This window comes from Nakaseomyces glabratus, chromosome I (genome assembly GCF_010111755.1).
Source record: "Nakaseomyces glabratus chromosome I, complete sequence".
In the NCBI taxonomy this organism is placed as follows: Eukaryota; Fungi; Ascomycota; class Saccharomycetes; order Saccharomycetales; family Saccharomycetaceae; genus Nakaseomyces; species Nakaseomyces glabratus.
In genome coordinates this window covers 319,026-344,050 of record NC_088959.1, presented here as the reverse complement: position 1 = coordinate 344,050, position 25,025 = coordinate 319,026, and the positions used below count along the sequence as shown (strand labels likewise).

At 39.8% G+C, this 25,025-nt stretch overlaps 9 protein-coding genes across 9 annotated transcripts; 5 read left to right on the top strand and 4 right to left on the bottom strand.

Moving 5' to 3' along the window:
* Window positions 1-432: 432 nt before the first annotated feature.
* GVI51_I03619 (uncharacterized protein) lies at window positions 433-1,410 on the bottom strand (the record flags this gene model as incomplete). The annotated part of the gene is made up of 1 exon (XM_447418.1): window positions 433-1,410. The coding sequence occupies one exon, from the start codon at window positions 1,408-1,410 to the stop codon at window positions 433-435; it is 978 nt and encodes a 325-aa protein (XP_447418.1).
* Window positions 1,411-2,093: 683 nt separating this feature from the next.
* RGT2 (glucose sensor) lies at window positions 2,094-4,382 on the bottom strand (the record flags this gene model as incomplete). Its single annotated transcript, XM_447417.1, has 1 exon — window positions 2,094-4,382. One exon carries the CDS (start codon window positions 4,380-4,382, stop codon window positions 2,094-2,096), a length of 2,289 nt encoding a protein of 762 aa, XP_447417.1.
* Window positions 4,383-6,430: 2,048 nt separating this feature from the next.
* On the top strand, window positions 6,431-7,039 carry SCM3 (Scm3p; the record flags this gene model as incomplete). Its single annotated transcript, XM_447416.1, has 1 exon — window positions 6,431-7,039. The coding sequence occupies one exon, from the start codon at window positions 6,431-6,433 to the stop codon at window positions 7,037-7,039; it is 609 nt and encodes a 202-aa protein (XP_447416.1).
* Window positions 7,040-8,297: 1,258 nt separating this feature from the next.
* On the top strand, window positions 8,298-13,445 carry RPO21 (DNA-directed RNA polymerase II subunit RPB1; the record flags this gene model as incomplete). The annotated part of the gene is made up of 1 exon (XM_447415.1): window positions 8,298-13,445. One exon carries the CDS (start codon window positions 8,298-8,300, stop codon window positions 13,443-13,445), a length of 5,148 nt encoding a protein of 1,715 aa, XP_447415.1.
* A 186-nt stretch (window positions 13,446-13,631) lies between these two features.
* On the bottom strand, window positions 13,632-15,704 carry BPL1 (biotin--[acetyl-CoA-carboxylase] ligase BPL1; the record flags this gene model as incomplete). The annotated part of the gene is made up of 1 exon (XM_447414.1): window positions 13,632-15,704. The coding sequence occupies one exon, from the start codon at window positions 15,702-15,704 to the stop codon at window positions 13,632-13,634; it is 2,073 nt and encodes a 690-aa protein (XP_447414.1).
* Window positions 15,705-16,278: 574 nt separating this feature from the next.
* On the top strand, window positions 16,279-17,091 carry CRD1 (cardiolipin synthase; the record flags this gene model as incomplete). Its single annotated transcript, XM_447413.1, has 1 exon — window positions 16,279-17,091. The coding sequence occupies one exon, from the start codon at window positions 16,279-16,281 to the stop codon at window positions 17,089-17,091; it is 813 nt and encodes a 270-aa protein (XP_447413.1).
* Window positions 17,092-17,358: 267 nt separating this feature from the next.
* CCT4 (chaperonin-containing T-complex subunit CCT4) lies at window positions 17,359-18,948 on the bottom strand (the record flags this gene model as incomplete). Its single annotated transcript, XM_447412.1, has 1 exon — window positions 17,359-18,948. One exon carries the CDS (start codon window positions 18,946-18,948, stop codon window positions 17,359-17,361), a length of 1,590 nt encoding a protein of 529 aa, XP_447412.1.
* A 504-nt stretch (window positions 18,949-19,452) lies between these two features.
* Window positions 19,453-20,514, top strand: GVI51_I03465 (uncharacterized protein; the record flags this gene model as incomplete). The annotated part of the gene is made up of 1 exon (XM_447411.1): window positions 19,453-20,514. One exon carries the CDS (start codon window positions 19,453-19,455, stop codon window positions 20,512-20,514), a length of 1,062 nt encoding a protein of 353 aa, XP_447411.1.
* Window positions 20,515-21,196: 682 nt separating this feature from the next.
* On the top strand, window positions 21,197-24,802 carry COP1 (coatomer subunit alpha; the record flags this gene model as incomplete). The annotated part of the gene is made up of 1 exon (XM_447410.1): window positions 21,197-24,802. One exon carries the CDS (start codon window positions 21,197-21,199, stop codon window positions 24,800-24,802), a length of 3,606 nt encoding a protein of 1,201 aa, XP_447410.1.
* Window positions 24,803-25,025: the final 223 nt, after the last annotated feature.

Genomic DNA, 25,025 nt, shown 5'->3' with positions numbered 1-25,025 from the left:
TTTTGGCGTTACCAGTTATCTTTCAACATACTTTTTTCGCACCAAATCTCTCAAGTACTTTCTATCTGAGACGCAAAGGAAATGCTACACTTAAACTTATATATATTACAATGCTGTCTCTTATTGTAATGACACGCCAACGACACTGGCAGAAACTCAGTTTGGATTTGCCCTCTCGATTGCCTTGTCCTTGGCTCTTCCTATTTCCGGCTGAAAATTTAAGAAAAGAATCTCCTCACGCCGCACAAAGCCATCTGAGTTCGTGATAGATGACATATAATTATGGTGTCATACAAATCATTGTTAATCTCATATTTTATGTTAATATTGCTCAAGAGTGTATCGTAGACTAGACTCAAAGGATCGATGTAGATTTCTATATAAATATTGATCATGATGTATCTATTTTTGCCTTATATTTTCTTATTAGGGCTACTTTCCAACATTCATCTTAGCAGAAGAGTAATTGCGTAGCCCTCTAATAAATACTGCATACAGTACCTCGTTATTATCCATCTCCCAGTGCATCTCAGCAAGACGGATATGCCATGGTGGGTAACCGGTTAGATCTAGACGGGGTCCAAAACAGAGTATTAAGTCTGGTTCTTGCCCCACTAGTTCAATTAGCTGTGTGTTCAAAAGTTCCATTGTCAGATCGGAAGATTGGATTTCTTTCTTGTCCTTCAAGTCAGAAACCGTCTTGAATAGTTCCACTATAGTTTTACGACCATCGAATGCACTCAATAGTGATATCTCAATCACTGATTTCTTTTCCTCATCGCCCACCTTCGATATATCTTCATACACCTTATGCAGATGAGGTACCTTGACGGTGAAACTCGGTATATTTTGGGGCCCGTAGTACTTGGCCAATTTGTGATGCACGGCTTTTCTAAACTCGTCTACATTTGTTGCCAATAATCCATTATAGTCATACAGCGAGACATGCTTGATATCCGCACAGACAGACCAACAAACGATCTCACTACCTTCTTCTAGTAGACCCTTCAACCCACCTCCAACAGTGTAGCTAGGTTTGTCCTCTAAGATTGCTCCGAGTTGTTTAGGTAGTTTTTTAAGTCCCTTGACATCCTGCTTTATTAATTGAGGCGTATTAGCCGGATTGTTAACAATAGTCAGTATACTCAACCTCAGTCTATTGTACCGGTATTGGAAAAACCTGAATACTCCATATATGGTAAACAGTATCACCAGGAGTGATTTATAGAAGATGTACTCGAGCTTGCCCATCTTACGATCCCAAGAGGCCTTCTTGGCTATGTACTCCACCTCTGACGCTTCAAGTGGTTTCGGTATAGAGGACTTCAACCTCAACTTCCCATCATTTGTGTGTTCTGAAACCATAGTAGATATCTCCTGGATCTGTGCCAATGTTGACTCTTTGGTCATTATTCTATTTTCCTATAATACCAAGTTTCTACCTAGAATAAAAAATTATGGTTGGCTTAGGTTATCTCGAAACTTCAATATGATGAGTACAGTACCTGTAACAAAAAAAGACTAATGAATGCAATATGCTAGACTAGATTCTATGCTGCCCTGGATGCTCTTTCCCGTATTAATGCAATGCTGCAGTGTGTAAAATCTATGTTGCGGAAAACAAGATAAATACTATATACCAGTGTCTCTTGATTTTCACCTCCGCTTAATATCCCAATGCTGCTATCTACCTACTTGCATTTACATTTCATTATAAGAACCAAGAAATCAGGTAAGAACTACTATAAATGATTCCAAGTGCATCTTCATTATCTCTCACTAAGTTTGCCCATCCCACGCGAATCACTCTTTGTGCGCATCCTTCTCTGCACCAAATGCAAAAAGTGACGCTCTCTGTGGAAACTTCAATTTTTTTTTTCACTTCGAAAGTGCTATTGCTGCAAAAGTCGATTGCAACGTGACAGCGAGAGGACAGTAATTACCCGGACTACATTATGACGCCAGTTATAAATAGCTTCTATATGTGCTGTCAGTCCTTGCATTCATGTTTATTCGTTGTGCATAGCTGATTCGAAGGTGGAAATGTTTGTCATTAATTCGTATTTCGATTTTTGTATATGTATATACAGCTTCTATAAATTTTCAGAGTTCTTGTTGTAAGTGCCACTATTCGTGTCGTTAGAGGACAGAATTTCATGGTATATAGGTGATCCATTCTCTGGGCTTTGCCAGTGTGTGCAATGATCGTCATCACTAGAATCGGAGATGGATGGGGGCCCGCCCCTGTATGTGTTTAATCCAAATCCGTTCCCCAATTCCACGTAGTTCGCTGGTATGTGCTCGGTCAAGGCAAAAGTTGAGTGTGTCGATGGGCTGAAATCAGCACCATTGCTGAATTCTTTCCCATTTTGTTCCTGGAGGAATGGTATTGGCGATACGTTGTTATCATCCCTGTGGTTGTGAATCTCCTTATTGTAGCCTTGCTCCAAGTCCAGCTTGTCTTCCCCTACTATAACATCTTGGTTCTCATCTGAAGAGTATGGCTGGTTTGGATTTCTGCTATGGAGAATGTTGTCCATTGTTGGCACAATGTGGTTATCTAGTTCATGGTCATGTACCATAGGTGGGATCGTGGATTCTGTGCGAATCTTTCTATTCCATTCGTTCGACGCAAATGGTGTGGGTGAGTTAACGTACAACTCATTGATTTCTTCAAGCGTCAACCCTCTCGTCTCATACACTGTCAGATATGCAACTATAGTTCCAAGGGCATTCAGACTTCCCCAAATGAAGTATATCTTGGTACCCATCGAAGATGTGTAGTTTGATCCTGTATCGACAATATAAGGAGTCATCAATGCACAGACAAAGTTAACTAGCCAATTGGCTGCCGCACATATAGCAGTGCACTTTGATCTCACACCCAAGGGAAATAGCTCTGCAGAGATTACCCATACAACACCACCCCATGTACTCGAGAAGGCTGCTATGAAAACACAAATAAATGCAATCATTACATTATTTGAAACAATGGATTTGGCAGAAACACCCACAATGGCAATAATAAAGTTGCAAGCAGTCATTGCAATGCCACCGAAGATTAATACTTTTCTTCTCCCTAAATAGTCAATTAAAAACATCCCTGGTATGTTGAATGCAACATTCACAGCATAAGTGACAAACGACACCAGGTAACTACTTTTAATACCTGTCTTGTTGAAGAAATAAACACCATAGTAAAAGATGAAATTAATACCAGAAAATTGTTGGAAAGCTTGTATAGATATCCCAGTAAACATTCTCAGCACCTGCTTTGGACGTTGCTCACTGGATCTGAAACAATCCCATATTGATACAGGACCAAATGAGGATTCATAATCGTAGTTAGCTTTAATTTCGACTAGTTCCTCTAAGAGCCTTGGATCTTCTAAAGAGATACCTCTCAAGAACGATAAACTTCTCGCTGCTTCTTCTATCTCATCCTTCATTATATAATACCGAGGACTTTCTGGTAAAAAAACCATTCCAACACCTAAAACAACAGACCAGACATACTGTAATCCTATGGGAACTCTGTATGAACTCGGAGCATTGATAGACTCTGTGCCTTGTGACACTGCGCTTGAAACGAGTAATCCTAAAGTAATAGCCAACTGGTAGGTAGTAATAATGGCTCCTCTCATGTGCTTCTGTGCAGCTTCAGCCTGATAAAGGGGAACTACAGCAGATATTATACCTATTCCAATACCAGATATTACCCTCCCAACAATTAACAATGCCAGCCCGCCAGCTGCTACTTGCAGAGAGTTACCTATCGAAAAGATGATCATAGTACTGAATATAATTGTTGACTTTCTTCCATAAATATCTGAAATCCATGGAGCAATGAGGGCGCCTACAAATGTGCCCAATGATAAAAATGACACCAGCATCGATATCTGTGTTGTAGTAAAGAATGAGTGATTTGGTGCAATGTGTTCTTTAACGTATTTCATATCAGTTATACTATTTATCAGACCTGTATCATAACCATATAAAAACCCACCAACGGCAACGAAAAGTCCCACAAACGTGGTCATCATAGTTGAACGAAGTGGCAATGGCTGTCCAAGCAACTGTAGATTATTTTCATTTTCTGATATATCGTTGGTTTGACAATGGATAGCTTGCTCATTCACAGGTCCTTCATAATTTTGCATTCCACCGTTACCATATTCATTATCATCGTCTGCGGTATTGATTCCAAGATACTCATTCTTACTTGACACATCTATACCACTATTGTAGGCATCTATATCAACACAAGTGTCATCATGATTAGTATTTATTGTCTGTGATGCTCGTCTTCGCAACCCGCCACTATCAACTCTCGGTATTTGATCGTCACCACGGTACGGGAGTATTTCGAAGCTAGAATCCATTTCTATTGTTCAACTGATATATGGTCGTTTCTTTGTTTTCAATAATCTAAATAATTGTAAAGACTGTTATCCTTATGATTCAAATAGGAAACTATTTCGACATCGAAGGCTGTTCTAAATCCTAACTCAAAACCTCCAAACTTGTTGTAACTGTAAAGGACACAAAGGAATTAAATCTTTATATTTAAATCGCAGTCTTCAAAGCTTTATGGTAATGTTCAACAAAAATTCCTAATTGCTTTAAAGTTTAAACCAACCCCACTGTTTTTGTTCTCTTTTCTTCGCTCAAGTCAAGCAATGAAGCACTGAGTGACTTTATTTCAGTTCTGTGTTATAGCACAGGAAACAAATCGATCTGACTTCAGCACTATTACCAATAAGCAGTATTTCAGTAAGAGGATGAAGAATATATGCAGTGATAATCCAGTTTTTTTATGGACATTCACCTTGATCCCCAGATCAAATGGTTAAATAAACGTAGCGGTATATTCTGTACTACTCTTTATTGCCTCTCGCAAAATCGAAAAGGAAAACTCTATTCTATAGTACAAAGAATGAACTCTTGTACAATGACACCTGGGTTTTTCTTTCTTTTCCTATCAGGCTTTCCCCAGCTAAAATAATCCAAAAGGATTGATTTTTGACACTGGTCTCACCCGCCATGTGGCCCATCTCACAATAACTTTCAAAGAAAAAAGAAAATGTTGTTCTACAAGTTAGATTCAGACACCGAAATCAGCATCAAAACTAGAATCCCGCAACTACCACAAGAAGCAAATATATTGTGTGTAGACCTTTGACTAGGCTCGAGTACTATCATAATACACTTACTGTTATCGTTTTCAAATTTTAGAAAAAAAAGCAATTCTCAACAACAGAGATAATACCGCACAATCAGCTGCAAGATCCCTTTTTTTGTTTTGTGAATATCATACAAGGGCAACTATACTTTTTCACTTTTCTCGAGGATTCCTGCGCCGTTATAATACCCCACTATTATAAAAAAGAAAGAAAACGAACAAGGGCTTTGGGGCCAGCTTATAGGAGTACACAGGGCTGCATTTACTGGTGTGCCATTGTCTTTGCTTTACAGAGTAAAATTCAGGCCAATTGGAACTAGTTGTACAAAGCAGTCTGACTTCAAGTGACAAGCGTACGCTGTACTGCTGTATCACCAAGACAAAGAAAAAAGGTACTGTAGTCCAAGCTAAAGCACGCGCACAACGGAAATTATTGTCCTCCAATGGGGAGAACAGGACCAGAGTATTCTAAGGCAACTCAGGAAGGATGTTTGGCCGCATCTTAGGTGTTGGCAGATAAACCGGGGGAGTATACTTGTGGTAATTATCGTGTATGAGATACAGAGCTCCTGGCAAACTGATGTTGAGTAGAGAAAATGTGGAAGAGAAAGTTTCCCCCGCCAGCAATTGTAGAACTTTCCAATGATTATGTATCTTTACTAGAGATCAAAGAGTCTTATTTAGCTTTTGTTCTTGTTACTAGGACAGCACTATAACATATGGAAGCCCATTCCCGCTTTGCCTTTTGGAGAACTCTATATCATGCTATCAACTCCTGTTCATTATCACAATTTTGTATGATCAGCAGTGACTGGTGCCAGGCCACAGCACGCGTTAGCCTATTTAAGAGATTCTACATATCTTAGTAATACTCTTGATAAGATCATATTGTAGTGATGCAGTTTAAACTCTTATAAATAATTAGGCAAAACAATTCTGATATGTATTTCTCAGCAAGTTGCCCTTTTTAACATTGCATACATCGATTTGCTGACAACTATTCATGCCTTCTCAACATTATGAAGTCGTAAAACAAAGTACACATACACGAATCACGATGCCGATGCCAGATAATCTTACTGCTTGACAGGTATCTGTATTCGAGTCTGTTATTGACAAACTATATGATCAGCAATGAAGTTGTAGTTCCTTAGTATAAAAGCTTTACTCTTTGTAGTACTAAACATTCGAGATTACACTATATCCAATTGTCGGTAATTGCTAATTTGAAATGGATAGCGTATTGGAATGTCCAATTCCAAGATAAAGATCAAGAAAAACAAGAAAAATGGGAAGAGCTTGAAACAATTGCACAAGGCATTGTCTGGTCTGCTTCAGAAGGACAACAAACCACAGAAGAAAGATGTTTCAATCGATAAAAAGCATAGCAAGAGGGAAAACTCATGCGAACGCGGAAGTAAAGATGATCCATATAAGGAAGTGAAGAAGAAGAACGGGAGAGCGTATATCTATTCCAAGGAGAATCAGCTGATACCAAAACTGACCGATGAAGAAGTTATGGAGAAGCACAAACTTGCAGATCAGAGGATGAAAACCGTATGGTCGAATATCATTGACAAGTATTCCAATGTAGTCGATGAAGGCGATGTCATCGACCTCCAATCAGGGGAAATCATCACAGATAATGGACACATAAGGAATCTCAATACTGGGTTTACCTCCTCACGGGGCAAAGAAACAAGGTATACAAGTGTGGTCAAAGACATATTACTCGATGAAAACGTCCCCGCCCATGACAGCTACGATGAGTATAGCATATGGGAAGATAACAATGCGGAAGAAGAAGAAGCTGTATTTACTGATCCAGAGGAACCTTTAACCTCAGAATCAGAATAAAACTCTGGCTAAAAGAAGCTAATGTATATTATATGAATTACAAAAAAAAATTATTGCTAAAGTTCTACATAAAAGCATCTAAACATAACATTAACTAATACAAAAAAAGTGTCAAACAACTTTTAGAATATTAATACTAAAGACTTGTCTAGAATTAAAGTAAAAAGATGGGCCAATGGGTGAGTAGTGGAGCTCTATGTACTACACGGTCGCTATACATATACCGTATTACGACACTACGGTGGCGTCTGGACTTCCTTTCCCCCACAAAAAAAACCGGGTAAATACGCCATACTTAATTTGTCATAAATTTTTTTTTTCACTAAATTTTTTGTACGAAAGCAACGACGGCCAGCAAGAAGGAAAAAAATGTTGGAAGACAAAACAATGAAAAGAAAACTGATAATATGGTCAGAAGTTGAAGGAAAGTAGTAATCATATTGATTGCAGGTCAAGTTCTATTTGGTCTTTTGAGTCGGAAGAAACCAAGGACCTTTATCCCTCCATAAGGAACACTATTATTGAGAATTTCCAGCGGTGGATCGTAAAGGACTGAAGAGTATTTGTTTTCCTTTTTTTCTTGACACGGATACCCCCCAAGACTCTTTGAAGAGGATTTTAAGAAAGAGGGCAACTCAAAAGAGAACTCTTAGACTGTTATATTGGTTCTTCAGTACAAATTATACTAAAAAAGAGCTCAATTCGATTCTATTCGTTTTCTTTTTTTGGATTTGAATTTTCTAAAGTGGAGAGATAAAATTTTCTATTATTCCATTCCATAGAAGATAAGAGACATTCTGAAAAGAACAGAAAGTATTGAGATTAAACTTAGTGGTGTGATAGTACAAACAAAGTAAATATCCATACCCGTTCCATTCCTTATTATTTCAGAAGATAGATTAGGAATTATTAATTGTTAAGAAGCAACTGAAAAAAAAAGACTCTGAATAATAAAACAGATTGATTTATTTCAAGGTATTAGCACTTTTTAATTTGAATATCAATAAACCAAAAGGCTTAACATCTGTAAGGGAATTGGAAAAACTATAAACTCCTGTATTATATTATTGATTTCATTGAAATTAAACTAAAAAGCTAATTATAAAGAATAGAAGGCTATTGATACCCTTATTTTCTAGAACTTGGCTTGAATTTGACTGACTAAATTCGTACTTTTATTTTCGAAATCATAGCGTTATTTTCCAAAAATTAAAATTAAAAAAAAAAGTCATACATTACCCCAAAACAAAATTCTAATATGGTAGGTCAACAATATTCTAGTGCCCCATTAAGGACAGTCAAGGAGGTTCAGTTTGGTCTGTTCTCACCTGAAGAGATCAGAGCTATCAGTGTTGCAAAAATTAGATTACCTGAGACAATGGATGAAACACAAACAAGAGCTAAAATTGGTGGTCTTAACGATCCAAGATTAGGTTCTATTGACAGAAACTTGAAATGTCAAACCTGTCAAGAAGGTATGAACGAATGTCCCGGCCATTTCGGTCACATAGATCTAGCCAAGCCAGTATTTCATATTGGTTTCATTACTAAAATCAAGAAAGTTTGTGAAAGTTTGTGTATGCATTGTGGTAAATTATTACTAGATGAACATAATGAACAAATGAGACAAGCAATTCAAATCAAGGATCCAAAGAAAAGATTCAATGCTGTTTGGAGTCTTTGTAAAACAAAAATGGTCTGTGAGACTGATGTTCCTTCAGAAGACGACCCAACCAAATTAATTTCCAGAGGTGGTTGTGGTAACACTCAACCCACTATTCGTAAGGATGGTTTGAAACTTGTGGGTAGCTGGAAGAAGGACAAGAGTACTGGTGATGCCGATGAACCCGAACAAAGAGTTTTAAGTACAGAGGAAATCCTCAACATCTTTAAGCATATATCTCCTGAGGATTCTTACAGACTAGGTTTCAATGAAGAATTTGCTCGTCCTGAGTGGATGATTTTAACTGTTTTACCAGTCCCACCACCACCTGTTCGTCCTTCAATTTCCTTCAACGAATCCCAAAGAGGTGAGGATGATTTAACATTCAAATTGGCAGATATCTTGAAGGCAAATATAAGTTTGGAAACACTAGAACATAACGGTGCTCCTCATCACGCTGTGGAAGAAGCAGAAAGCTTGTTGCAATTCCATGTTGCTACTTATATGGATAATGATATTGCAGGTCAACCCCAAGCTCTACAGAAATCTGGTCGTCCTGTGAAATCAATTAGAGCCCGTTTAAAGGGTAAAGAAGGTCGTATCAGAGGTAACCTGATGGGTAAGCGTGTTGACTTTTCAGCTAGAACTGTTATCTCTGGTGACCCCAACCTAGAATTAGATCAAGTTGGTGTTCCAAAATCCATTGCTAGAACTTTAACATACCCAGAAGTAGTAACACCCTACAATATTGATCGCCTGAGTCAACTGGTACGTAATGGTCCTAACGAACATCCAGGTGCCAAGTATGTGATCCGTGATAATGGTGATCGTATTGACTTGAGATACAGTAAGAGATCTGGTGATGTACAACTTCAGTATGGTTGGAAGGTTGAACGTCATATAATGGATGATGATCCTGTGTTATTCAACCGTCAACCATCTTTGCATAAAATGTCAATGATGGCACACAGAGTGAAAGTTGTTCCTTATTCCACATTTAGATTAAACCTTTCCGTTACATCTCCATATAACGCCGATTTTGATGGTGACGAAATGAATTTGCATGTACCGCAATCAGAAGAAACCAGAGCAGAACTATCTCAATTGTGTGCTGTTCCTTTACAAATTGTCTCTCCACAATCGAATAAGCCTTGTATGGGTATTGTGCAAGATACTCTGTGTGGTATCAGAAAACTAACCTTGAGAGATACTTTCTTGGAGTTTGACCAAGTGTTAAATATGTTATACTGGGTTCCAGATTGGGATGGTGTGATTCCAACGCCTGCTATTATAAAACCTAAGCCACTATGGTCTGGTAAACAAATTCTTTCAGTTGCAATTCCAAAGGGTATTCATTTACAGAGATTCGATGAAGGCACAACTCTTCTTTCTCCAAAAGATAACGGTATGCTAGTCATTGATGGTGAGATTATCTTTGGTGTCGTAGACAAAAAGACCGTGGGTTCTTCCAGTGGTGGTTTGATCCACGTTGTTACTAGAGAAAAAGGTCCAACGATTTGCGCCAGACTATTTGGTAATATTCAAAAGGTTGTCAACTTTTGGCTATTGCACAACGGTTTCTCAACTGGTATTGGTGATACTGTTGCAGATGGTCAAACTATGAGAGAAATTAGTGAAACAATTGCAGAAGCAAAGCAGAAAGTCGAAGCTGTTACCAAGGAAGCCCAAGCGAACTTATTAACAGCCAAGCATGGTATGACTCTTCGTGAATCTTTTGAAGATAATGTTGTTCGTTTCTTAAACGAAGCTAGAGATAGAGCCGGTCGTTTGGCAGAAATGAACTTGAAGGATTTGAATAATGTCAAACAAATGGTTAGTGCAGGTTCTAAGGGTTCTTTCATTAATATCGCTCAAATGTCAGCGTGTGTAGGTCAACAGTCTGTCGAAGGTAAACGTATTGGCTTCGGTTTTGTTGATCGTACTCTTCCTCACTTTTCTAAAGATGATTACTCTCCTGAATCAAAGGGTTTTGTTGAGAACTCATATTTAAGAGGTCTAACTCCACAAGAGTTTTTCTTCCACGCTATGGGTGGTCGTGAAGGTTTAATTGATACAGCTGTTAAAACTGCAGAAACAGGTTATATTCAACGTCGTTTAGTGAAAGCCTTAGAAGATATCATGGTTCACTATGATGGTACAACTAGAAACTCTCTTGGTAACGTTATTCAATTCATTTATGGTGAAGATGGTATGGATGCAGGTCATATCGAAAAACAATCATTAGATACTATGGGTGGATCAGATCAAGCCTTTGAGAGAAGATATAGAATTGATTTGCTAAATACATCTAATTCTTTGGAGCCATCTCTTCTAGAGTCTGGTTCTGAAATAATTGGAGACTTAAAGGTGCAGATGGCTTTGGATGAGGAATACAAACAACTAGTAAAAGACCGTCGTTTCTTGAGAACTATTTTCAGTGATGGTGAATCCAGCTGGCCTCTACCTGTCAATATTAGACGTATTATCCAAAATGCTCAACAAACATTCAGGATTGATCATACCAAACCATCAGACTTGACAATTCCAGAAATCATTAACTCAGTAAGGGATCTACAAGATAGACTTTTGGTTTTGAGAAGTAAGAGTGAGATTATTAAGAAAGCTCAAGATGATGCAGTCACTCTGTTCTGTTGTTTACTACGTTCACGTTTAGCAACACGTAGAGTTTTACAAGAGTACAGACTAACTAAAGAAGCATTTGAATGGGTTCTTAACAACGTAGAAGCTCAATTCTTGAGATCCATTGTCCACCCAGGTGAAATGGTTGGTGTTCTAGCTGCTCAATCTATTGGTGAACCAGCTACTCAAATGACATTGAACACTTTCCATTTTGCAGGTGTTGCATCTAAAAAGGTTACATCGGGTGTTCCTCGTCTGAAGGAAATTTTAAATGTTGCAAAAAACATGAAGACACCATCTTTAACTGTTTATTTAGAACCAGAATACTCTGCTGACCAAGAAAAAGCAAAACTAGTGAGATCAGCAATTGAGCATACAACATTGAAGAGTGTTACAGTAGCCTCAGAAATTTATTATGATCCTGATCCTAGATCAACTGTGATACCAGAGGATGACGAAATTATTCAGCTGCATTTCTCGTTATTAGATGATGAAACAGAAAAATTGCTAGACCAACAATCACCATGGTTACTGAGATTGGAATTAGATCGTGCTGCGATGAATGATAAAGATCTAACTATGGGTCAAGTTGGTGAGAGAATTAAAGATACATTTAAGAATGACTTGTTCGTTATTTGGTCAGAAGATAATGCAGAAAAATTGATCATTCGTTGTCGTGTTGTTCGTCCTAAGGCTCTCGATGCTGAAACTGAAGCTGAAGAAGATCATATGCTGAAGAAGATCGAGAACACTATGCTTGAAAATATCACCTTGCGTGGTATTGAAGGTATTGAGCGTGTCGTTATGATGAAATATGATCGTAAAGTCCCTAACGAAACTGGTGAATATCAAAAGGTTCCTGAGTGGGTTCTCGAAACAGATGGTGTTAACTTATCTGAGGTTATGACTGTCCCAGGTGTTGACCCAACTAGAATTTACACTAACTCCTTTATTGATATCATGGAAGTTTTGGGTATTGAAGCTGGCCGTGCTGCACTATACAAAGAAGTCTACAATGTTATTGCTTCTGATGGTTCCTACGTTAACTACCGTCATATGGCTCTACTAGTCGATGTTATGACTACTCAAGGTGGCTTAACATCTGTTACTCGTCATGGTTTCAATAGATCATCAACCGGTGCATTGATGAGATGCTCCTTTGAAGAAACTGTTGAAATATTGTTTGAAGCTGGTGCGTCTGCAGAATTAGATGATTGCCGTGGTGTGTCTGAAAATGTTATCTTAGGTCAAATGGCACCTATTGGTACAGGTGCATTTGATGTTATGATTGATGAAGAATCATTAGTCAAATACATGCCAGAACAAAAGATTACAGAATTGGAAGATGGCCAGGATGGTGGTGCTACACCTTACAGCAATGAGGCTGGTCTAGTGAATACTGATATCGATGTAAAGGACGAGCTAATGTTCTCACCATTAGTCGATGCCGGTTCATCAGACGCTATGTCAGGTGGTTTTACGGCATATGGTGGAGCAGAATACGGTGGAGCTACCTCTCCTTTCGGCGCCTATGGTGACGCTCCTGCATCTCCAGGGTTTGGTGGTGTATCATCGCCAGGATTCTCTCCAACATCACCAGCATACTCACCAACCTCTCCATCTTACTCACCTACATCACCAAGTTATAGCCCAACATCCCCATCATATTCACCAACTTCTCCAAGTTACAGCCCAACATCGCCATCGTACTCTCCAACCTCTCCATCATATTCTCCAACCTCTCCATCTTACTCTCCAACTTCTCCAAGTTACAGCCCAACATCGCCATCGTACTCTCCAACCTCTCCAAGCTATAGTCCAACATCGCCATCATACTCGCCAACATCACCAAGTTACAGTCCAACATCGCCATCATACTCTCCAACATCGCCAAGTTACAGCCCAACATCCCCATCATATTCACCAACTTCTCCAAGTTACAGCCCAACATCGCCATCGTACTCTCCAACCTCTCCATCATATTCTCCAACCTCTCCATCGTACTCTCCAACTTCTCCATCATACTCACCAACATCCCCAAGCTATAGCCCAGGCTCGCCAACATATTCACCAAAGGACGAGGACGAGAAAAAAGATAACTAATGATGATGTCTCTGTCACTCTAGATTTACAAGTAATGTTAATTTTTATGTTAACGCTTAGAAAAAGCATATTCTGTACAATATTTCTATGTAGCATGCTTTAATGCATTTCTATCAATAGATTAAACTATTCAAAATAAATTCAATAATACCATTAAACTATAGAAACGGTACATATATTGTCTCCTCAAGTAGCTTTCTTTGCTATCAAGCCTCTAAATATATCAAAAGAGTTACCATCAGGTTGTAAATGATAAACATTTCCAGTTGTTTGAGTATCACTTCCACTTACAAGTTCGTGAGCAATTAACATACCGTAGTCTTGTGTAATACCCTTCACAATTGCGCGAACATTATTATGGTCTGATAAAGTGACAATTTGATCAGTATGAAGCCATAGTCTGTAGTATTCTGGCAAAACGACTTTGGCTCCGTGATCAATAAAATTTGCGAGAATAACCTGTAAATTATTCATATACAGAGCCAACAATTTCTCGACCTGAATAGGAGGTAGCGGATCTAGCCTAGCAATTTCCCTCTCTTTGTTCAAAATATCAATCCACATCTTCAAAGAGGTCGTAGGAGCATCACTATAGACATTTAGACCACAACCTACAAGCAGTGAATACTGTCCATTAATGAAATTGGTGTTTACAAGTAACCCAGAAATCTTCACATATGCCGGTTCAATATCAGATAATGGAATTTGCCTATTAGAAAAACCAGAACTTAAAAACTTTAAATTATTATTATAGTAATACTTTGGATCAACAGCATACAAATCATTAGGCCACTTGATTCGAACGGGTAAGTCTTCATATCCAGGGGCGTATGAACGGATAGCTTTGCAATACGCCAACATAGCTAAGTACTGAATAAACACCACTGATAAAGGATTACCAGTACGTGGCGAGGTTGTTGGAAGATTGAGAACAGCTGTTGAGGCACAAACACCTCTTGGATTCACCCAAACATTATTTCCTCTTCCCCTTCCGGACAACTGTATTGACCCAACGTGTAACATTGAGTTATCTGGGATACATTGAAGAATTTTTTTATTGTTGTTCAAAATTGTGCTTGTCGATGTAACAATTTCTCCATACAATAATAACGAACCTAAGGTGTTATTAGGATTTAAATGCTTGTAGTAAACATCAAAGTCAAAATCACCAGAAAACTCTCTTGGCGGAATTGTTCCATTATCATCTGGAAATAATATAGCTTTCGGAGATTTTTCGATGTCTTCGTATTCTGTTAATAATTTAGCAGCATCAAAAAAGTTATCATACCCATTATAGATCATAAATGTGTCACTTTCACATTCAATTTGGGTATGTCCATCACTTACAATAAAATCATTGATATTGTTCTCAATGTTCCTTGTGAATTCTTGAACCAGTCCGCTATTGCTGTTCGAGTTAACACCTAGTAACATAGGTGTGAGATGCGAAGGCCTTCCAGAATTAGGGAAGTCATTGACCTTCAACCCCGCTTGGGCTAGAATGTGTTTCATGAATCTTAATCTAGCCTCTTCGTTTTCCTTAAGTATGCCAATGATCTCTTTCTGTAGTTTCTCATCCTCACTTCTCTCCAAAATCTTTGGAGAAAATTCGGGATGAGGTCCAGTGAGTAGTGCTTGGCCCTTACCTATTTTACAGAGAACCACAGCTGCTGCTTTCTTCGCTGTTGAAGCTGGGTCGTCGGTAAAGGGAATCGAAGGTTTATCCCCGTAATGGGCTAAAACTTTCACATTTTCGTACTTGTTAGCGTCAACAAAACAGCTACCACCATTGTAGTATGTGTAAAACTCAGAACCATCTTCAAGCTCTAATTTAACTGCCTTGGCGCCTTGCTCACTGTTATATTCAAAACTACCAAAAACAGGTCCACGGGTAATGCCAGGGTAAAACTTCAAGTCTCTGTTACCGACAACCTCTAAATTTGGATCTCCTTTAGCAAACTCAACTCGACTACTACCGAAATAGCCCCCAGCACAGAAACCTATGTATGTACCACCATAATTTTGTACAAAGTTTCTTATCTTAGGGATGATTCGCTTACAGTCAGCCACATAGGGCAAGTCTCTACCACCTGGAAACACTAACACTGCGGCTTTACCCATCCATGGCTCCTGCTCTAAAGTCTTGGAGGTAACCGTACTTACAGCATAATAAGGCTCTAAGAACATCCTCAATGAGTCAACAACATGTCTGACTGAACCAGGTGTAGTACCACGCCCCTCATACACTAAAACATTCATCTTTCCTCTCACAAATACCGTATAAATCCTGAAATTGTGTTATTCTTAATAGAGAGAGCAGACCCAGCAAAACAATTGAATGAGATTCTGAATATGCCCGACTTATATACTCATGTAATTTGAGTTCTTTCCAGTTATGGCAATAACAGCAATCGAAATTTAATCCCCGAAACCAAAATACCGTGATGACGCTACATGTGGAAATAACACTAGTCACCATGCCATGGCTCATAGCATCCCAACTTATTATCAATTGCCCCATCGAGAATCAACTTCCATTGAGCTCATCGCATCGCATCGCTCCACAGTGAGCTATGCTACGCAAATGTTGATTTTTTTTCAAGGATTTTTTAGTCAAGTTGCAATGACTAAACCTATACAACCTGAAAGCTCAACATTTAAATGGATTCCTCAGATTGGAGGGATAATATTACGCTATTTAAAGCCCTTGTCATATTGAGTTAGACAGCTTCAAATTGGTGCTAGATACTTACTTCTCAAGCAGCTGAAATACATTGACTGAGACTCACCACTAAGGCCTTTCCTGGCTTCTTCAAAAAAAGGAAACTGGAAAATGAGTATACCAATGTTGCCAGCGATATTGTCCAAAAATGTGGGACTACGAAGTATAAGATGTGTACGAGGAGGATACCTTCGAGTAGTACTAGGTGCCAGCATCGGAATGCGACCTTATAGTGATTTGAAGGTGAACAAGAAGGACTTTCTAACAATACCGAATGTCATAACAATAACTCGGATTGCAACCACACCTATGATAGGGTATTTCTTGCTCAACAACCAATTGGTACCAGCGTTGTCTTTATTTGCATACTCCAGTATCACAGACTTTCTGGATGGTTATATTGCAAGGAGATATAATATGAAGTCGGATGCAGGGACAATACTCGATCCCATGGCTGACAAGTTACTCATGATCATCACAACGGCAGCACTAGCACTTCCGCCAGGTCCGCAGGTAATTCCCATAGGAATCGCGTCCTTGATATTGGGTCGGGATATTCTGATGGGTTTTAGTGCCATTTTCATTAGATACGCTTCATTGAAACAGAAATACCACTTCGTTACATGGAAGTCCTTCTGGGATTTCTTCAAATATCCAAGTGCTGTAGTGAAGCCACTAACTATTTCCAAATGGAACACATTTCTTCAAATGATATACCTGGGCTTAGCCGTGTTCATAATGATATTGGATCAATATGACACAAAAGTACAGGAGGCCAACGAACAGAAAGACACTACACTGGATATAAACACCCTAAAAACTGGGTTTAGCTGGTTGGGATATATTGTTGGTGCTACAACAGTAATTAGCGGTACATCCTATGTATTCAGCAAAAGTGCCGTCACATTTATTAAAAAAATCTAGTGTCCATATAACCATCATTAACCGTATGTAATCTAACCATTCTGCATTTTCATAAACTTATCTTGTCCATAGTTATTTCATTTCGAATATTTTAAAAACACTAATTGAACTCCATTATATGCAGTGTACAAAAATATCAGAGCTACAAAGTAAGACTTTGATCGTGAATTTCTTTCAAATTAGTTTAGAAAAATGCAATAAGGATCTATAGACCAATTTATAATTATAGATACATAGTGAAATAGTTCTATCTTCCACTTCTGTCCACTAACGACTGAATGTAATATCATCAATACGAAGAATGGACTTGACACACTCTGATGCTAATGTGATAGCACTGGTACTGACTAATACTGGTTGTAGAATGTGCTCCTCATATGTGTTGGTTGTACCAGATCTTCTAACAGAGATACCTTCATTGACATCACCGTTTTCATGTCTCGAGCGTAGTTCAGTGATGACCTTAATACTATTTAGACCGGCATTTTCTGCTAGTGTTGTAGGGATAACTTCCAGCGCTTGCGCAAATTCTTGCCAGATATATGCCTCTACACCTTCCATCGATCTGCTTTCTCTCTCCAATCTACGTGATATTTCAATTTCTGGAGCACCACCACCTGCAATTAAACCTCTTTCTTTGACCAAGCAACGAATAACACACAAAGCATCATGTAGGGAACGTTCGGTTTCATCTAGAATCATAGAGTTGGCACCACGAATGATAACAGAGACTGTAGGCTTAGCGTTGACACCCTTGACACCGGAGAACTTGACAATCTTTGTTCCGTCGCTGTCGATTTCTTCGACTAGGTCGGCAGAACCCAATCTGTCCTCTGTGAAGAGCTCAACATCTGAAATTGGTTTGCATCCCAGACTCTTTGACAAGAACTCTATTTCTTCTCTTTCAATGTCTTTTATAACCATGATACCCAGTTTAGCCAAGAAATGCAAAGCCAAATCGTTGACAGCGTCTCTAAGGATAGATTTTTGGATCAACAGGACGTTACACTTGGCCTTCTTAATTTTTTTGCAGATATTTAGCAGGTATGCTCTTTCTTCTTTCAGTATCTTGTCCATTTGTCTATAATCGCTGACCACAATGTTGTTTTCTGTGTCTGGTTTAGGTGGCGATATTTGGAATTGGATAAGACCGATCTTGGCCTTCTCCTTCATAGTTGGCCCACCAGCGGTCTTCACTACAGTTTGGGTCAGCACAACACCATCGACCATCTCGGTGTCGCCAATCGTGCCACCTACTTTCTTAACCAATCTGATATCGTTCAAGTCCACGGTCTTCGAGTCCTTCTCGGTGATGCTTAGCACTGCGTCCACAGCCAATGGGGACAAGAAAGAGGAGTATTGCGAGACGATCTTGGAGCTCAGAGACGTAGAAGCGGCACGAATCAGGTCCTCCCTGTCATCGAGGGACACTGGGTGACAAATCTCCAGCAAAGTCTCCACAGACCGTCTGGCGGCCTTCTGGAAGGACTCCGCGATGATCGTAGGGTGTATACCTTTATTCAGCAGTCTATCCGCGGCACCCAACAGCGCACCCGTAAGTATCACTACGGAGGTGGTACCGTCACCGGCCTCAGAGTCCTGCGCCGCAGAGACATCCACCAGCATCTTGGCCACCGGGTGCAGGATCGCCATCTGCTTCAAGATGGTGTGCCCATCATTCGAGATAATGATCTCACCGCGAGAGGTCTTGATCATCTTGTCCATACCTTTGGGACCCAGCGAAGTCCTGATCGCATCCGCAACCGCACGCGCAGCAACGATATTCGCACGGCGAACCTCCTGCGGTTTCTCCTTGTTCTTGAACGTAGCGTTAGACACACTCTTCTGCGCAACCATTTGTGTTTTATCGTTGCTCCAATTGATTAAGTGGACCAAAACACCAACTCCACTATTATATTCGAACCCCTTCTCTTCGAAGGCGTTCTCATCAGTATTAAAGTCTCTCTAGCGATGTGCCCAGAATTGAAAGTTTTTTTTTGGGAAGAAACTTTTTTTGCTCTACGGTAGAACCCTAGTGCTGATGTACGTACATATAATGTGATGTGTACGTACAATAGTATTAGAATCATGTGATTGTACGTATATATGTATAAAACATGTGATTCAACGTACAATTGAATAAAAGCATGTGATAAGTACGTACTAATGCATAGAATCATGTGATGATGACGTACAAACTGACATACTTTTTAAAGGGCATTGCATACCTGAGTTTACTGATAAGTGTGTGTATGTATAAGTGTGTGTGTGGGCGTGTGTGCATATTGGCTGGGCTTACATATCATATAACTTGTTACTTGTAGTCCACAAGTATAATTACTGCATCTTGCAATTGAACCAATGTCTGTCAATGTTGTAGTAGTGGGTGCCGGTGGTGTTGGTGTGGTGAGTGCGCTGTCGCTGTTCCACGCTGGCAAGAGTGAAGTGTCACTGGTTGTGCGGTCTGATTACTCTGCTGTGGTGGAGCGCGGGTACAGGATAGACTCGTGTGACTACGGGCAGCTCGACGGGTGGAGACCGCACCATGTGTACAAAGACGTGCATGAGGCCGCTGCGAGCGGGACGTTCTTCGACTACGTGGTTGTAACAACCAAGAACATCCCAGATGGGCCCAATAGCAGCACCATGCCGGTTCTTGTGGAGCCCTTCTTGCTCGGTAATGCGAAAGTGGACCCCGAGAGGCTCACCTCTGTGCTGCTGATCCAGAACGGTATCGACATCGAGAAGCACCTGGTCTCGACGCTGAAGCCGGAGGATTACAACAACTATGTGGTGTTGTCAGGCGTGGAGATCGTTGGCACTACGAAAGTGGGCAAAGCTCAGATTAAGCACATTGGCCAGGACCATCTGTCCGTGGGTGCGTTCGACCCGTCAAACCCCGCTGCAGTAGAGAGCGCAAAGCGGTTCACAAAGATATACGACGCAGGCGACAAGAACTTCGTCGAGTTCGACGAGAGGGTGCGCTATTCCCGCTGGAAGAAGCTGCTGTACAACGCGGCCATCAACACTACAACGGCAATCGTGGGGCTGGACGTGCCAAGAACGCTGGCTTACGGTCACGACGACTCCACCAGAAACGCGTTGTTCCTACCGGCAATGAGAGACATAGTTAACATCGCTGCCTCCGAAGGTATAGTCATCGAGGAGAAGTTCATAGACTTTTTCCTGAACATCTCTGCAAAACATATGTTCACGCCCTCGATGTGCGTCGATGTACAGAAGGGCCAATTGATGGAGCTGGAAGTTATCCTAGGTAACCCACTGCGAGTCGCCGAGGCCAACGGTGTAGAGGCACCAACGCTAACATTTTTGTACAACTTGCTTTCCATCATACAGGGGAAACTGAAGGAACAAAACGGACTGGTAGAATTCGATGAAACAACCTGCTCCATAAAGAAGTAATGTATCTCTTATAACTCAAACAATAACGTGCCCTGTTCAAGAAGTAAAGACAGGATCTCCCAAAAGGCTAAATTACAAATGAACATCATGAACACAAGGCACTTATATAATACTATCTAAAGTAATAACGTATCTTTATCCACTAAGTTTACATGACTATACAAATATGCTGATGTATGCAAGTGCTATCCACATCACATGCCACGTAAAGGCTACGAAGAGAACAGAGCACGTCGACGAAGAATCGAGAAACCCTGAATCCTCTTGCAAATGGCAAAGAAACAAATAAGTTTGAGAACTAAAGAGACCTTAGTACTTCACAAGGTATTCCTCTGCTAGTCTTTAGATAGCACCACCAACTTCAGCTTTCAATTGCAACAGAACAGGGTCCTAGGTTAGTGTCTCTTTTTTTTGCTCTTGAAATCGGTGAAATATCAACGAATTTGGAAGGATCAAATATATTGATAATCTGCGCGAGGTCCAATTGTATAGAGCAGGCTAGGCGTTGAATTTAACCTGAAGGATTTATTGTACTGCCATTTTGCGCGTGACTTGTCAAATATTAAACAAGAACACCAAATAATTCTTTGAAAAGAATTGGTAGAAGAATAATCAGGCATAACACGTTATATTCCAATATTGAAAAGAAGAGGTTAGATAGTCATTACAAATTGAAGTAAACATGAAGTTGCTAACGAAGTTCGAATCGAAGTCTACTAGGGCTAAAGGTATTGCTTTCCATCCTTCTAGACCATGGGCTTTAGTTGCTTTGTTCTCTTCTACAATCCAATTATGGGACTACAGAATGGGTACATTGCTACACAGATTTGAAGGACATGAAGGACCAGTTCGTGCTGTTGACTTCCATCCAACCCAGCCGATTTTTGTTTCAGCGGGTGACGATGCCAGCATTAAGGTCTGGTCGTTGGAGACAAACAGATGTCTTTATACATTGACCGGCCATTTGGACTATGTTCGTACCGTGTTCTTCCACAGTGAACTACCATGGGTCATCTCTGCCTCTGATGACCAAACTGTTAGAATCTGGAATTGGCAAAACCGTAAAGAATTGGCTTGCTTAACAGGCCATAACCACTTTGTTATGTGCGCCCAATTCCATCAAACAGAAGACCTTGTGGTTTCTGCATCTCTGGATGAAACTGTTAGAGTTTGGGATATTTCCGGTTTGAGAAAGAAACACTCCGCACCTGGTGTCACTAGCTATGAAGATTCTCTCGCTTCCCAACAAAATTTACTAGATGGTGCTTTTGGTGATTGTAAGGTCAAATTTATCCTAGAAGGACACACTAGGGGTGTTAACTGGGCCTCTTTCCATCCAACATTACCTTTGATTGTCACAGGTGGTGATGACCGTCAAGTCAAGTTGTGGAGAATGAGCTCAAATAAAGCTTGGGAGGTTGACACATGCAGAGGACATACTAACAACGTCGATTGTGTTGTTTTCCACCCAGATCAAAACTTGATTTTGTCTGTCGCCGAAGACAAAACTTTACGTATTTGGGACTTGGACAAGAGAACACCAGTCAAGCAATTCAAGAGGGAAAATGACAGATTCTGGTTGATCAGATCCCATCCAAATATGAGTTTGTTTGGTGCAGCTCACGATTCTGGTATCATGATCTTCAAGTTGGATCGTGAAAGACCTGCTGCAACTACTTACCAAAACCAACTCTTTTTTGTTAACAAGGAGAAGCAATTACAGAGCTTTGATTACGGCAAGAAAGTTACCTCACTACCTTATGTTACGCTAACCAAATTAGGTCAGGCATGGAATAGCTTCCATAGCATTTCTTACAATCCATCCCAACATTCTGTTTTGATAAATGAAGGGACAGATAAATTTGGCCTGGTAGTTTTACCAAAACAACCAACCGGTGCTGTTGAGCCTACCAGTGTTATTGAGGATTCTGGTTCTTGTGCGACCTTTGTTGCTCGTAATAGGTTTGCCGTTTACAATAAATCTTCTCAATCTATCGAGGTTCGCACACTTGACAATAAGATTACTAAGACAATTCATGTAGAAGATCCAGTCAACGACATGCTATATGCGGCACCAGGAACTGTATTGCTCTTGCATCCCAAAGAAGTAGTACTATTTGATGTGCAACAAGGTAAAAAGGTTGCACAGATGCACGTTAAGAACGTGAAATATGTCTCCTGGTCTCAAGACGGACAGTACTTGGCAATGATGAGCAAGCACACTATTACAATAGTCAACAAACGTCTTGAATTGATTAACTCGATGCATGAAACTATTAGAATTAAGAGTGCTGCCTGGGATGAGAGTAATGTTTTGGTTTACACTACTTTAAACCATATACGTTATTCCCTATTAAATGGTGACCATGGTATTATTAAAACCCTGGAGAAGACACTTTATATTCACAAAGTTCAAGGCAAATATGTTTATGCTTTGAACAGAGATGGTGAAATGGAAGTCTTGAACATCGACCCAACTGAATATCGTTTCAAGAAAGCCTTGGTCAACAAAAACTTCCCAGAAGTCCTTCGTATTATCAGAAACTCCAACTTGGTTGGTCAAAATATTATCTCTTACTTGCAAAAATCTGGCTACCCAGAAATTGCTCTTCAGTTTGTTCAGGATCCACAAGCTCGTTTTGATCTAGCAATCGAATATGGTAACTTAGATGTTGCTTCAGAAGAGGCTAAAAAGTTAAACAACGATGCCACTTGGAATATTTTGAGCAAGGAAGCACTTGCTCAAGGTAACATTGCTTTGACAGAAATGATATATCAAACACAAAATGCTTTTGACAAGCTTTCTTTCCTATATACTATTACAGGTGATCAAAATAAGCTAGCAAAAATGGAAAACATTGCTCAAAATCACGGTGCAACATCCAGCATTTTAATGAATTCGTTCTACAGTAACTCTATTGACAGCAGAGCAAAGGTTTTCCAAACAGCTGGTTCCTTACCGTTAGCTTTTGCTGTGGCAAAGGCCAATGGAAATGATGAACTTGCTGCTTATTATCTGGAAGAAGCTGGTTTGGATGAACAAGATGTCGTATTACCCGATGGGATTACTCCTTCTAATAGTGTGAAGACCCCTGCTATTACTGAACCTCTAACATCTTGGCCATTAAAGGAAGCTGAACTATCTTACTTCGAAAAGGCCGTTCTTGGACAAATTGAAGAATACGACGCTGATGAACCAAGTAGTGATAAAGAAACTACTACAGCTGCTGGGCATGAAGAAGAGGCATTCTTTGATGACGAAGAAATTATTGGTGATGAAGAGGATGCCTGGGATCTGGGTGATGATGATTTACAAATTGGTAATGATGAAGTCGAAGCAGAAGCTAATGATGTTGATGCCTCTCAAGATGAAGACACGGAAACTGCTCAATGGGTCAAAAACTCTAAATTGGCTTCTGTTTTGGTTGCCTCTGGTGCTTTTGAAGCTGCTGCCCAAGCTTTGCATAAACAGGTTGGTGTAGTTGATTTTGAACCACTAAGGAGTTATTTTATCGATATATATGAAGGCTCTAGAACCTACATGACTGGTACCCCAGAAGAGTTACCTCCAATAGTTGGTCACATAAGGTCAAATGCTGACACTGATATTCCTGAAGAGGCTCTTCCTAAAGTTCCGGGAATGGACATTGTCTCCGCTAAAATTAATGAAGGTTTCAAACTGTTCAAAGCTAATAAGCTGGAAGAGGCCATTGAAACTTTTAGGGAGGTCATTTATCGTGTTCTATTTTTGACGCTGGAAGATGACGATGAAGAGGAACTAGCCCACAAGGCATTAGAAACTGCCAAAGAATACATCCTAGGTTTATCCATTGAACTAGAGCGTAGAAGTTTGGCTCCAGAAGATGTCAAAAGAAACCTTGAACTTGCGGCCTATTTCACAAGATCCAAGTTGGTACCTGCTCATCGTTGTAATGCTCTTCAAGTTGCTATGTCACAAAACTTTAAGAATAAGAATTATGTGCAAGCGTCTTACTTTGCTTCAGAGTTCTTAAAACTTATGTCGTCTGGTCCTCGTGCTGATCAAGCAAGAAAGATCAAAGATAAAGCTGATTCACTTGCACATGACGCTGTTGAGATCAATTTTGATCCTTACGCCGAGTTTGACATTTGTGCTGCCACTCATACACCAATTTACAAGGATGCTGCTGTAGTCGAAGACCCATTAACTGGTGCTAAATACCATGCTAACCACAAGGGTGATATCGATTCGATTGCTAAGATATCCAAGATTGGCGCACCATCATCTGGCTTAAGAATAAGACTGTAGATAGAGGATCATCAAATTATTTAGTACAACATATAAACAGTTTGTAAAATAAATCTATTAAAAATGATTATATTAAGAGACACATAATTGTTAAAGCCGGCGTAACAAAATGCGTCTCTAAAATGTTCATGACAAAGTTTGTATTTGGTTCAATTGTACTCATGCAAATGAAGGTTGAGGAGCGTACATAAACAAATATTTTTCATGGTACTATATCATCCGT